The sequence below is a fragment of the Topomyia yanbarensis genome, unplaced genomic scaffold, assembly GCF_030247195.1.
Source record: "Topomyia yanbarensis strain Yona2022 unplaced genomic scaffold, ASM3024719v1 HiC_scaffold_199, whole genome shotgun sequence".
In the NCBI taxonomy this organism is placed as follows: domain Eukaryota; kingdom Metazoa; phylum Arthropoda; class Insecta; order Diptera; family Culicidae; genus Topomyia; species Topomyia yanbarensis.
This window is the reverse complement of record NW_026683381.1, coordinates 1,607-16,238: the sequence shown is the minus strand read 5'-3', so window position 1 is coordinate 16,238 and position 14,632 is coordinate 1,607. Positions and strand designations below refer to the sequence as shown.

The 14,632-nt window shown below is 41.8% G+C and overlaps 1 protein-coding gene across 1 annotated transcript; it reads right to left on the bottom strand.

Annotated features, from left to right (window-relative positions):
• Positions 1-7,747: 7,747 nt before the first annotated feature.
• On the bottom strand, positions 7,748-13,039 carry LOC131694916 (uncharacterized). The gene is made up of 3 exons (XM_058983433.1): positions 12,928-13,039; positions 8,822-12,826; positions 7,748-7,950 (listed from the first exon to the last, which is right to left on the bottom strand). Exons 1-3 carry the CDS (start codon positions 13,037-13,039, stop codon positions 7,748-7,750), a joined length of 4,320 nt encoding a protein of 1,439 aa, XP_058839416.1.
• Positions 13,040-14,632: the final 1,593 nt, after the last annotated feature.

Below are 14,632 nucleotides of genomic sequence, written 5' to 3'. Positions count from 1 at the left end.
ACTCACTCGCTATAAACATGTCTCATTTTTGCACATGTTTAGGAATCAAGAATCATGTTTGAAAAAATGTGTTTATGACGAAGTATTTTTACGAGATATGTATAAAACATGTCTAACAAGAAACATAAGGTGATTGTAATATCTCATTCACTTATTAGTTGGAAAATAATGACTTTGCTTAACGTGTTCATTTTACCGCCAGTTCCCCTACCTACCAACACATTCGCACCAAACATTGCACCCAAGCGTACAATGCAAAATGAGTCAACGCTGATGATGATGGATAGAGCGAAAGAGACAACTAGTACCACCACGACACTGTTAGCGCATTTCACCAAAGTTCCACGCGTCCTTTCCCGATTGAAAGGAACGGCCGCGCTTAGCCCATCTATCATAATATCGTGATTTTGCATAGCAAAGGGCTGAATGATAACACATTTTGTTCCAAAAAACAGCCCTGCGTTATGCAACACTTTGTGCAGGTTGATTATACCAGTTGCAAGTGGGGCCAAATTCACCAAGTTCCGTAAAATTCCTTTTAAATTACAGAATTGATAAAATTGCTTAGATGAGCTAAACTAATTAATCAAATCCTGTTTTAAAAACTGTCCTTGCGTTTAAACCAAAATGGGAAACTTATTACTACCACTCCATTACTTAATTTCAAGCGCAAATAGCAAATACATGTGCTAGTTAACATTACAACGGCATTTAGGAAGCAGTTGGAGCGGTCGCCTGTTGGACGACACAGGGTAGCGTCCCTCCACACTAGACTTCTAGCTCAGCTACACTGGCTGTAAAAAACACAGCGCAGTGATCTGTTTCGCCAGCCGTTCAACAGGGAACTGAGCGTGTCTGGCCAAGTCCGTTCGTTAAATAGTCGATGATGACGTCATTCATAGAAGCGTTGCGCGCTAGGTACACCAATCCGTCGTACAGGGCTTGGGAAGCGCTATCTTCTGTGTGTTAATGCGCGATATTTTGACAAGGTTGTATATTATTTAATTTTTTAATGCTATGATATCAAAAATCTTTGGGTTTATCTATTGGAATCTATTCTTAGAAGTATTTCGGGGCGATTTGCGCAAAAAATTTGAAAATTTATCGTGAGATGGCTGAATTATATGCGTTTAAAATTGGACCACTTTTCGTTACATACCATTTTTGTAGAATTTGCAGAGTGCACCCCCATATCGAAAACAAAGACGTAGTCCTACGTCAAAAAATCGTGTTTTTCCAAAAGTTGATTTTTTTTAAATTCATAACTTTTGAGCATGAGCATGAGCATTAGCACGATGACCGTACAATTCGTAGTTCCTACTCCGTGATTGACTAGAACAAGCGAAATTGCACAAAGAACCAACGAATGGAGCCTGGGAGTAGCTTCCCATCCTCAGTGTGCACGTTTCGAGAGTTTCAAATTTTGAAGTGTCAATAACGGCGCCGGCCACGTCCTTACAGTCATCGGGGAAGGAAGTGAATGTTAGTGTGATAACCGTTGTTATGGAGACCGTGTATACCTCTGCATCTCCACGGTTACCACGGAAAGGAGGTTTTGTTAGTGGGATGGGATACATAGTTACATAAATCTGGATTCACCTTGGTATGTGATACAATCTATGCGACTCTCAGAAGCGTTATAAGTTAATAATTGCTCTGGGCAGCCGGCTGCCGAGAATTTCAAGAAGATTTATCGTTTGTTGTATTAATTTGAGAATTCTAGGCTTAAAGATATGCAACTTAAACTCCGGACAGCCGGCCATCGGGAGTGTTTCTTTTCTTTGATTGAACAAATATTTTTATAAGACAAGGGAACTTTCAAGTTTCTTTACTCCGACGAAGATCGAAAATCTTAGAACAATAACATTGAATATGATACGATTGTCTTAACTCCCCGGAGATACCCGTCGTAATGGAAAAGTTGTTACTTGACTGAATATTACTATCTTACTATCTAAGTATAATTATCGAGGTTAAATCGCGATATAAGCATATATACTTTCTTTATAGTCATGAGGAACAAGCCGGCTTTTGTAACTATTATTCACGCGCGATGTTATGCTATCTCACGACGAATTCGCGCTGGGGTATGGTAATGTTTGTTTTTATTTTTCATAGTTCATCCCAAATGAAAAACTCTAATTTTAAGTATTGAAAGGTACCTTGAAAGGGGGCCGAGAAGTCGACGCTGGGGGTCCGCGAAGCAAAATATCTCCTCCGAGTGGATATAAAAAATCAAGTCTTGCTTCCCAACAGACTGAAAATGATATATTGACAGCAATGTTTAACCGTGGGGGGGGGGTCCACACCATCGCAGGGTGATTTCTAAGGGGCCCGTGGCACGAAAATGCTTCAGAACCGCTGATATAGACCGATGCAGAGAATCCCTTCTCAATCCAATATTCCCAACGTTACTCTCAATGGAAGCAAACTACATCCCATCGACATACAAAATTTTGGACTCTTTATACAGACCCGCGAATCGTAAAAAACGCAACCAAAAAGGAAAAAAACGTTTTGACAGTCCTTCTGGACGTAATCCCCGACACCTCGCAAGACCGGGCGCAAAGAGTCTATAGAAAATCATATCCGCAGAAAACCGTTAACAAGAAAATACATAGGTAGGGTGGATGTACCAATAGTCGCATGCTTAAGGGAAACTTTTGATAAAAATCGATTAATAGACCTATGGGCAATGTTAATACATTAAACGAAAGCTTTCAGTCCCTACTTCATAGGAAAAATATAAAGATGGCTTAGTAACCAATTTATGTATTCAAAACCGCTTGTACCACAATAGGAACACATGTACCAATAGTGGTGCAATCGCTAATTTCGGTTCCTATTGTTGCAAATCCCATTGCTTTCTTATGGGACTTGCAACTATAGGTACACTACATCAACTATAGGTGCAAGGGAGCTCAAAATTCTAAGAAAATAATTTTTTTCAATAGTTATTTGAGCAAATTTCAAGGATAACAGTTTTATTGTCGCATAATTTTAGTGCGATGAATCGATAAAAAAATATTTGTTGATGGTTGGTATCTTAGTTAGGCGTATAACCCACTACTGCAACTATTGGTACACCTCAACTATAGGAGCACCCACCCTAATACATGTAGTAATGGATTTTTTACACGATTCACGCAGATAATCGATTAATCATTATAACAATCAAAAAAATCAATAATCAGCTGTCAGTTTTCCGAATATCCAGTAACTCAACCAACTGATATCCGTTAAGCACCACAAAATACCACAAAGAGGCCACCACCCAACTTTGAAAATCGCGGAACAAAACGAGAAGACTCTCCAAAAACACCAAGAGACTCATACCTGTACGCAGTAATCGGTTATGGTCTACTAATCGAATACACTCAGGTTTTTTTTACGCGGGGGATACGAGCCGCGTAAATGAAAACCGCGTAAATGAAAACCGCGTAAATGAAAACCGCGTAAATGAAAACCGCGTAAATGAAAACCGCGTAAATGAAAACCGCGTAAATTTCAAAATCCGCGTAAATGAAAACCGCGTAAATTTCAAAATCCGCGTAAATGAAGACCACTTAAATTTAAGAATCCGCGATAAAGGGAACCTCATTGATGCATACCGCGTAAATTCCAAAATCCGCGTAAATGAAAACCGCGTAAATTTCAAAAACCGCGTAAATGAAAACCGCGTAAATTTCAAAATCCGCGTAAATGAAAACCGCGTAAATTTCAAAATCCGCGTAAATGAAAACCGCGTAAATTTCAAAATCCGCGTAAAAAAAACCGCGCAAAAAAAACCGCGTAAAAAAAACTTGAGTGTACACTAATCGGGCTCTCGAAAATCACTCGACCAGCAGATAACAATTTGTCAAAATCGGACATCACTAAATCCAAGAATTTCGTACAACGTTTATGTCTACTTTCACCCGCGGAACACCCAACACAACACCAGACCAGATGACTCGCAAGCCATAAAAAATCTCGACTCGCACCTCTCCCATGTCGCTTTCGCCCCTGACAGCGCACTACACCGGTGTAGCCTGTGTTTTTAGCTTCCGATGGCCCTACATTTTCTGACAAAGTGAAGTTCAGGAATGTTGAGATTTTTATCACTGTTTAGGAAAGCAAAAGTATCATAAAGCTAGTGTCAGGCCTTCATGACACCTCAAGAAGTCACTTTTGGAGGTATTCGTTAATGTAGATTTGTCGGTAGACGGTTCCAGATTTCATTAAAAAAACTAATTTAACACATTTACAGATCGCTTGCAACATAAAAAACTTTTTGTGCAATTTGACAGCTCCATCTTAGGCCAATTCAATAAATTTCCTACATGAAAGTTTACTTTTGTTAAAAAACGGTTTTTAAACCAAAGCTGGAAGTTAAACCTTGGCGTGGAAGAGCCGGTATATTAATATATGCTATTACTTAGTGTAGAATAAGATTTTGCCGCTTACGGCTATTATACAACCGCCAGAAGAAACTTAAAACGTTGGTACACAATCGAGAATAGCGAATCAGAAAAGATATCAGTGATTTACTAAATACAGAATGGATAATGGTTATGATGTAAAACCTTAAGGTCCGTCCAGGTTAAGTCTTCGGTACGGAGCAATACCTCGTTCTAGGAACTCCTTAAGTCTTCGGTACGGAGCAATACCTCGACCTAGGAACTCCTAGCATGTTGTTAGTCGCCTCTTACGACATGGGAGCAGTCCCCAGAGGTTCTATTCTTGGCTGAAATAGTGCAAAAAGATTTCAGCCCGCCGGACACCACACGGCTTTTTTTTAAATTCATAACTTTTGAACCGCTAAACCTATTTTCATTGGTTATATATATATATCAAATGAAAGGTATTTAAGTGTAGTTTCAAGAAAAAATACTAGCTTTAAGAAATATTTGGATTTCTGCGAACAAAATACGCATTAAATGGTTTTTCTTGATTTTCACTGCGAGGGGTATTGAATACTTCATACTTTTATATTTTTATTTGAAAGATGAAATTCTACACAACATCTCCAAACATATTTTTGAGTCAGATCTAGAGGTTTCGGAGATATAATTTTTTGAAAATAAAAAATCTATGTAAACAGCCCACATTCATGGAAACGATGAAACCGAATGGTAGTTCACCATATAGCTCCAGCGAGTCACAGCAGGTGTGAATAAAGAAATCTATGTTTTACTAACAAGCTGGGTGCAACATTCGTTTCAGGCCCGTAGCCCGGATTTTGTTTCCGGAGGGGCTTAAAAATTATTGTATAAATGTATTTATTCTGATGACTGGAGGTAGTCCCTGGAAACTGAACGTAATTATGAAAAATTCTTAGTAAAAACAATTCCAAAACTAAGACAATAGACACTAAACAACCCTAAAAATATGTTGTCTGTTACAAGAAAGGCTATAGCGCATTAAATTTTATTATTTTTATTTTACAAGTTTATTATGCCAAATAAAAGCTAAGCATTGAATCTTTATCGTCCACAAATAATAGAGAAAAATGATAACTCTTTATATGTTAATTTAATGTTAAGACAAAATGTCACATATAGTATACCAAACCTTTGCTAATATTTTGTAGATGTGATGTTTCTCCAAGTCGACTGTAGTTAGCATGTTTTTCCAATGCCAAACCTCATATCTACACTCTCGGTTGCAATACAGCACATGAAATATATCACAACTACAAGCCCGTCTCTCAAAACGTCACAGTAAAATTTGCCATCTACAAATGGTGTTGCACGCGATTTTCTCTGTTTGACGTTTCTGTTAGATATGATGTAATGAAAAAAAGCTCTAGATTTGAGAGTTCAAAGTATTTAGGGCTGCTTGAAAATGCATTCTAGACTACAGAATAGTGTAGAAGACGCTAAATTGGAATGAGAGGGAAAATATCCAAAAACCCGCCTCACGAAACTTTTCACGCATTTGCTAATCAGGAGAACGACGTCAGGGTTGTCTCCATGGATAGGAATATATCAGTGTGAAATTCAAGTTTACCGTTGTAAAGAATGTCCGAACAAAGTGAATGTCGAAATTTGCTTCAAATCTTCTGATAAGGCAGGCGATTTGTATATACAGAAAATAGGTTCAACTCCTATTTTCATGATCAGGCGTCTTGCTACTATTACTAGCTCTGTGACTTCATCCAAAGTTTGCATTAACTCAAATTTATGAAATGATACTGATCATGTCATAATCATAACAATCCTGAGCAAAACATATGTGTTTTCATTTGACTCTCGTGGGGAATGAGTTAATGACTATCTTCGACAATATTATCAGGCAACTAAGATTAACTATCTATTTATCTATTTAAGTAGATTCTTTTTAGATACTTTTTATATCATTGGACTTATGAATTAAAAATATCGTGGACTGATTTTTTTAGATCCCTGAAACTATAGTAGAAGTCAAAATGTAAAGTGAGTGCAAAAAACTACTAATTTCACTACAAAGCAAGAATAAAACCATAGCTCTATTGACTTTCAGCAATCTTGCAAAACCGTTGAAACTTGAGAAGATTACCTAGATTTATTTTTTTATTTTTATTTAGATTATAGAGGTTTTTTAAGGTCATTCGCCAATTCGGGTTAGAACAATCCCTTCTGAAAAATGTCTAACGCTATGTGCGGGGTCGGGACTCAAAAGCAGGTGCGATGCGTATAAGGCAATCGATTTAGCAACTACGCTACGCCCGCCCTGATTACCCAGATTAAGCAAATATTATATTTGAATATTTGAAGTTTTAATTTGGGAATTCATGGGTTTTTGGTTTTTTAAAGTTAATAATTTTTCTTGAAACTACACTTAAATACCTTTCATTTGACTTATAACTAATGGAAATCGGTTCAGCGTTAAAAAAAATCAACTTTTGAAAAATCACGATTTTTTGAACCAGTCTAACGTGGAAAGGGACACCCTAGTGACGAAATAAAAAAATATGTATCTAATATTTTTCGGTAAGGAACGATTCTACCAAATATTACAAAATTGTGAGAGATCGTATATCTTTTATTCATGGAATTGCTGAGTTGCTGTATTCATAGTTAGGGGGAGACAAAAGCAGGATAACTGGCAGCTCTATATTATGGAATAAAATACTGGCAACCCATGCAAATGTTCAAGCTCTAGCATAGTAGTTTCATTGAAGACGTTGTGAATAAGAACTGTACATGTACGTATAACATAACTATACGTACTATAACTATTGGAATGAATGCTTCTGTACGAAAAAACATACACTGAAAAAAATATGTCATATGTCATTGTTCTGGCACGAAGGGGGAAACGAATAGTGGACTGTATAACTACTATCTTCGCCCAGACTTCGCCTTCGATCACTGGCTTTCTTTTGGTGATCTTCACACACAGCACGGGTTCACTGACCTTAACCTTTATTTGCCGTATAAGTTGTGAGTAGAAATTCAACCCGTGTGTACTGCTTGATAATCGATAGATAACTGACTTTATTGCTCAACATGATCGCGCTTATCTACCCGGTATCGGGTGTGCTTGGTGAGAGATATTGAGAGTATTGAGAGATGTTGAAAGTAATCTAATTTGATCTGGTTTAGGGATGCTTACGTTTACCCAACCTATCTTACTGGTTCGACCATGCCGGCCGCCTTGAAACCAGACGAGTTTCAATAGAAAACTGAACTTGCTTAGTGTTGTCTAAACTAGCTGCTACCATTTACTTAATGTTACTAACAATGTTGTTTCAATTCACAATTTAATTCATTTTGATTGATCTTCAGATCGAAACACTGTACTGCTGTTCGATGATACCGATTCTGTACCGCCTCCTGAGGGTGATGCGTAATACCACGCTTGTTCGATTGGTTATGCTGCTACTAGATGCCTGATTGTGCTGCTTCGTGATGATTCGGATGTTGATATGCTGCTGCGTGCAGTGCTGAATACTTCTTCGTCGATTGGTTTCGTAGAATACACGTTCTTTCGGATGACGTCAATGGGTCGCTGAGTTCATTCTGAATCGTTGTGTGTGGATCTGCTCCTCTGATCGGATATGGTATTGGACATGCTGGTGCATCGGTTGATGCTTATCTTCCTTCCTTCTTACTTGGCTCGTTGTAGAGGCAAATTTTTAGGTGGTGATGATTTCCTCGAAAAGGACTGGATGTAGTGACTGAATAGATATTTGTGTAAACCGGAACAACTTACCGACCCAGGCAATGCTGGCGCCTGAGAATTCTCCGTAGAGTGTGAACCTGGGTCGTAGTTATCCAGCTGCGTAGATGCGATTGTGGTCGAGTGACCACCCTTGTTTCCTTGCCTTAGGAATGTCGATCGATGTGATGAGCTGGCCAAGCTCATTGCCAACCGAACTGACTAAGGTGTTGGAGGGTTTCCATGGTTTCCTCCAAGTGAAATAGTAGTGACCTTGCGAGAGCTGTTGTGCTACCAACGACAACGATGTGATTAATATGCCTTAAACCATGCGATGACCCCTTTGGTCAACGCCGACGCTTGTACGCCGAGACGTTACAGTGATAACTTGTAGAGACGATTACAAACAAGTACAGACAGACCATACCGAACAGACCTTTTACCAACTGTATATTTATGCCTTTATAATGATGGTACTCAGCTGACGATATCAGCCTTAGCTTAACTTTTTGATGCAGTTGCATCGATACACACTCAGCGAATGTTTATTGGTCAGAATTTTGATTATTTACTTCGTTGTCCCGGATGGGAAGCGGACAGACCTTCGAGATTCCTCTATCGAAGCATCCGTCTTTAGTGCGTATGGTGACAACGCGAATGTTGCCATCAGAACCGCTAAATATTTTGATGACCCTACCCAAATGCCATTTCAGGGGGGGTGCGTTTTCTTCTTTAAGTAGGACCATTGAACCAATTGAGATATTATTTCGTTGTTTGGTCCACTTTGTGCGGTTGTGTAGATCAGAGAGATACTGCGTAGACCACTTCTTCCAAATCTGCTGTGTTAAACATTGGGCTCTCTGCCATATGGTCAAGCGGTTGCTTGGTACTTCCTGCAAATCTGGCTCTGGGATAGCTGTTAGTGGACGCTGCACCAGGAAGTGACCAGGCGTCAATGCTTCATAATCGGCGGGGTCACTACTGACCGGCGTGAGTGGTCGGGAGTTCAAAACCGCTTCTATCTGCGTCAATGCAGTAGTCATTTCATCTACGTTTAGCACTCTGATTCCTATTGTTTTCCGAAAATAACTCTTGAAACTTTTGACCTGCGCTTCCCACAGGCCGCCGAAGTTTGGTGTGCGTGGGGGGATGAAACGAAACTCGATGCCGTCATCGCTCGTGTCCTTGACTATAGTTTCCTGGAATTGTTGACTGTGGAAGAGTCGATGCAGCTCTGTGAGCTCACGTTTAGCTCCGACAAATGTTGTTGCATTGTCACACATTATCAGTTGAGGCCTGCCGCGCCGAGCAGCGAAACGTTTCAGTGCCGCTAGAAACGCTTGCGTTGTTAGGTCCGAAACCAACTCCAAATGGACAGCCTTCACGACTAGGCAAACAAATATCGCCACATAGCATTTTACAGGACGCGCTCGTCGATTTGGATAACTAATCTGGAAAGGACCGCAGTAGTCTACTCCGACTTTCAGGAACGGTGGCGCGGGGTTGACTCTTGCCGAAGGAAGGTCTGCCATAATTTGCTCAGCGATTTTTGGTTTGTTTCTGAAACACGGAATGCAGTCGTGAATCACCTTCCTCGCCAAACTGTGGATGTTAACTGGCCAGAACTTGCCCCGCACTGACGAGATGAGTAATTGCTGTCCCGCATGAAACAGCCTTTGGTGGTAGTACCTGACGATCATCGTTGCTAGCGGATGGCTGTGGTGTAGGATGTACGGGTGTTTTCGCTCTTGTGACATGAATGCCTTAGCAAGCCGGCCGCCGACGCGCATCACGCCGTCGATTAGTTGAGGGTTGAGTGATATTATTGAAGACGAATCTCTCACGTGACCTTGCTTCGCAAGATCTTGCAATTCTGCTGAGAAGCTTTCTTGCTGGGATACACGAACCAAATTTAACGTAGCGTCCTCCTGTTCCTGGAGGGAAAGGAATCCAATTCTCCTGGACTGTTTATTGCTGCACTGCGCGTTGTGCTTGAACCGAAGAAGGTATGCTACGAGCTTTACTAGGTCCGGAAACGAGGATCGCAATGCAAATATCTCACTGGGAGGTAGCGCTTGTGCCGGAAGTGCTACTGACGAACGTTCTTCTAACAACGATGAATCAAACTTCTCCGTGAGTACCTCTTCTGAACGTCGCCAGAAACCTTGTTCTTGAGATAACCAAATCGGACCTTCAAACCAGAGTGTTTGATACTGGAGCTGAGCCGGTGACATTCCACGAGATATCAGGTCAGCAGGATTCTCGATCCCTGCTACGTGACCCCATACTCCATCTTTGGTAAGGTGCTGGATCTCCGATACCCGATTCGCTACGAAGACCTGCCAGCGAGAAGGTGACGATTCCAACCAATGCTTTACTATCATCGAATCAGTCCAGAAATACGCATCAAGCCCAGAGTGAACTTGGTTGTACTTCTCATATAAATGACTCAGCAAGAGAGCCGAGGACAGCTCCAGCCGCGGGATTGTCATTTTCTTCTTTTTCCGCTTGAGATTTTCTAGAGGGGCCACCCTCGACTTTGACATGATCAACCGAACGGAGATGATACCGTCGGATGAGATGCAACGAAGATACAAGCAGGCACCATATGCAACTTCTGAAGCGTCACAAAAACCATGTAGCTGAACTGACAAACACTCTTTGCTAAATCCAATCCACCGGGGAATGACTAATGACTCTAATGCCATCAAATTCTGCTTGTATTCATTCCATAAATTTTGTAGCGATTCATTCAGTGGCTCGTCCCAGTCACATTTCAGCAACCACAGCTTTTGAATAAATATCTTTGCTTGCACCACCACCGGACCTACTAATCCTAGCGGGTCGAATAAGCACGCAGCGTCGGAGTGAATGCTGCGCTTAGTGATTGCAGTTGAGCTTGACCTCCATTCTGGGAAAGTGAAGCAGAATTCATCTGTACTCGTATCCCAGCGAAGCCCCAATGTCTTCACAGTTGAGGTCGACGAATCTAACTCTAATACAGAGCGTTCATCGCATAGATGCCTTGGAAGGTTTGACAGAAGCGCTGTAGAATTAGAGTTCCACTTCCTTAAAATGAATCCAGCCGAGTCGGTTAGCTGCATGACCTCAGTCACCAACATTTTTGCTTCGGAAGTGCTGTCGGCTCCCGACAACATATCGTCGACATAAAAATCCTCCTGTACAACTCGAGCTGCGATCGGATGTGTCAATACACTGTCTTCTCCAAGCTTCTTCAAACATCTCGTAGCTAGATATGGTGCACTGGCGGTGCCGTAGGTGACGGTTTGCAGTTCGAAAGTTTTGATCGGTTCTTCCGGCGTGTCTCTCCAAAGGATGCGTTGCAGATGCTTGTCTACCTCTTGGACCTGAACCATCCTATACATTTTAGCAACGTCAGCAATGACTGCGATGCGATGACGACGGAATCGTAGAATAGTGCTCATCAGATCGTCCTGGACAACTGGTCCCACCATCAGTGCATCATTAAGTGAGACTCCAGTCGAAGTGCGGCACGATGCGTCAAAGACAACTCGCAGCTTGGTAGTTGTACTGTCGGGTCGCAATACTGCATGATGCGGCATATAATACACAGGATCGGTGCAGCTTTGGTCCGCATTTACCTCCTTCATGTGGCCCATCAGGATGTACTCGTGAATGAATTCTTTGTACATCGCCTTCAGAGCCGAGTTGATACTGAAACGCTTCTCCAGTCCGATGAACCGTTTCATAGCGATATTGCGGGATTCTCCCAACCGTTCGATTACATGTTCTTTCCTGGGGAGAGTCACCACGAACTTGCCATTTTGATCGCGAAACGTCGTTTTGTTGAACAGATCTTCGCAAGCTGTCTCCTCAACAGAGTGAGTTCTATTCACATGGCATGTCTCCAGTTCCCAAAACCTTGCGATCATTTCCTGTAGGTCAATAGTTGAGCTGACGTAGCTTGTTGTTGTGGGTATACTATTTGACCGATTTGGAACCTTCCCTGACACTACCCAACCGAATACTGTCTCTTGTAACGTTGGACCATCTTCAGACACTTTCTGCTTTCCTTGCAACAGTAGGTCGAAGTAGAATTCCGCTCCAATTATCATATCGATCGGACCGGGCTCCCAGAATCTTGGATCCGCCAACAACAGCTGCGCAGGAAACTTCAGCAGATCGGCCTGAACTGGCTTGAGCGGAAGTGTTGGTGAGATTCTCGGCAACACGTGGAACTGCATTTTTGCTTCATACGACGATACAGACGGGCTTCTTGGTTGAACGTTAGCCTCCACAGACTTGGTCGACATTATGCTGCTGTTACCAATTCCTTGCACCTTCAGAAAATCAGGAGTTTCGCGGCACTTCAACTTCTTGGTAAAGCTGCTGGTTATGTAACAAAACTCCGAACATGAATCCAGCAGTGTTCTGGCGAACGCAGTATTTCCCCGCTGATCTATGACTCGAACGATTGCTGTTGACATCAGCACTTGACGAATTGTTGGTTCAAAATTGGAGCGTGGGAGTTCCACGGCTTTAAGGGCGACTGTGTTTTGTTGTGTGGGGGGTTGTGGGTGAGAGATTGGATCACGGGGTATGAAGTTGTTGGTTGTGCTTGTGCGTCTGGCTGAGTGAGTGATGTTTGTGTCTGGTTTTGCGATTTCGAGCGGCTGTGGTTTTGTTGTTGTTGGTTTGTTACTTGTGTCCGAACAGGCGGCTGTGGGACGGAGGGAGGATTAGCTTGTGGATGGGAGGGCTTAGACTGGCGAACAACATATGCTGAACTCTCGAAATGAAGCATAGTATGATGTCGTTTACCACAGCGGTTGCAATAGCCTCTAGTACAGCCTTCAGCGAAATGACCCACCGTCAAGCAGTTTCTACACAGACGCTTTTTGTTGACCTCTTCAACACGTTGAGCTATGGACATTCCTTGTAGTTTGTTGCACTTGAAAGGTAAATGGAACGATTCACCACAAAATAAGCACCGGCGTTGATATTGCAACGAAGTATGCGTGACGAATAACCTTGGTCGTCTTCCTTCACCGTCGTTGGATTTATTAGGAGCAATAGACTGAAGAACCGAGCATTGGTCCCTCAGGAACTCCATCAAACTCTCATACTAGGGAACGTCCTTGGAGTTATGGTGTGACTCCCACTGTCGAAGAGTCATCGAATCCAAACGAGTGTACATCATATGTGCGAGAATAGTCGACCAATTATCTGTTTGCTCTCCAATTTTCTGTAACATAAGCAGATTCTTGTCAAATTCACTGATCAGATGATTTAGTGACTCGCAGTTTTCTTTCCTCATCGGTTCAATAGCAAAAAGCGCATCCAGATGGGCCTTGACGATCAGTTTCTTGTTCTCGTACCTTTTCTCCAGCACCTTCCAGGCCACCTCATAGTTATCGGCCGACAGGTCAACCGAGTTTATCTCCTGGAATGCTTCGCCTGAAACCGATGATCGCAAGTATGTGAACTTGTCAATGTCTGTCAATTGTCGATTGTTGTGGATCAGACTGCGAAAAGTATCGCGAAAGCTTGTCCAATCCTTTATTTTCCCATTGAATGACGGAAGCTTGATGTCTGGGAGTTTTACTCGGGAAACTGGCTGATCAGTAATTGCATTATCAACTGCATTTGGCTGCCTAATAGGATCGACTTTCTTCGGACGCAATGCAATCAAAGCTGACTTTATTTCGTAATATTGCTCCTCAACAACACGTATAGCTTCATCGAACTCGTCTTCACGTTTCACTGCTAGCGCCTCCATTCGCAGCGCTCGGTCCTCGATGGAACCTTTCACTTCGGGTTTTTCATCCTCCTCCTCGATGACCAGTTCTATTTTTCGGCGAACGGTGTAGAATTTACGCATAGCGTTCTCCAGAGTCTCCAGCCGAACATCGATTTGGTTTTCCTGCCTATCCCTCTGGAATCTTTCGACGAAACGCGCCAAAGCCTTGATGGATCCATGCAACTGCTTTTCTTGCTTCTTCAGCTCCTTGAGCTCATCCATTTTCGCACACACTTGATAAGGATCACTTGCAAGTTTACAGTACTGCTTATAAATTCACTAAATAACTAGAATAAGTTTATGAATGTTTACCTTGATTTAGATTTAGTTTATGCACTCCACTGTCAATTATGAGATCACACCGCGGTACTGTAAACTTGGCTTTAGTATGTTTAATTTCACGCTTGCACTTTTCATTCACTATTCACTGCCTTGGACGCTGGAACTGGCATTTTTCGTATCGTAATTAATCAACTCGACGTCCCACAACGCGCGATTGACAGCCGAATATCATCTGATTGACAGCCGAGAGCAAACTTGTAACGGAGAAATACAACAAACCTTCGAAAAATCGCAATGGCGAAACCAGTTATAACTTCAAAGGAAATCGAACTCAACCCAGATCACAATTTCCGGAAAAAAACTCAAAAATCATTTTTCCAATCTTTATTGACCAATCTCACACATAATCTCAACCCAATACATGCAACCCAAGCCACACAAACA

What these genes read in the sequence shown, in the direction of transcription:
- LOC131694916 (XM_058983433.1), bottom strand. Translation starts at nt 13,039, where the DNA reads ATGTCCATAGCTCAACGTGTTGAAGAGGTCAACAAAAAGCGTCTGTGT. An exon ending in AGGCTATTGCAACCGCTGTG is followed by an intron (nt 12,827 to 12,927) that starts GTAAACGACATC and finishes TCCGTCCCACAG; the next exon opens with CCGCCTGTTCGGACACAAGT. An exon ending in CCCCCTGAAATGGCATTTGG is followed by an intron (nt 7,951 to 8,821) that starts GTAGGGTCATCA and finishes GTCATCCGAAAG; the next exon opens with AACGTGTATTCTACGAAACC.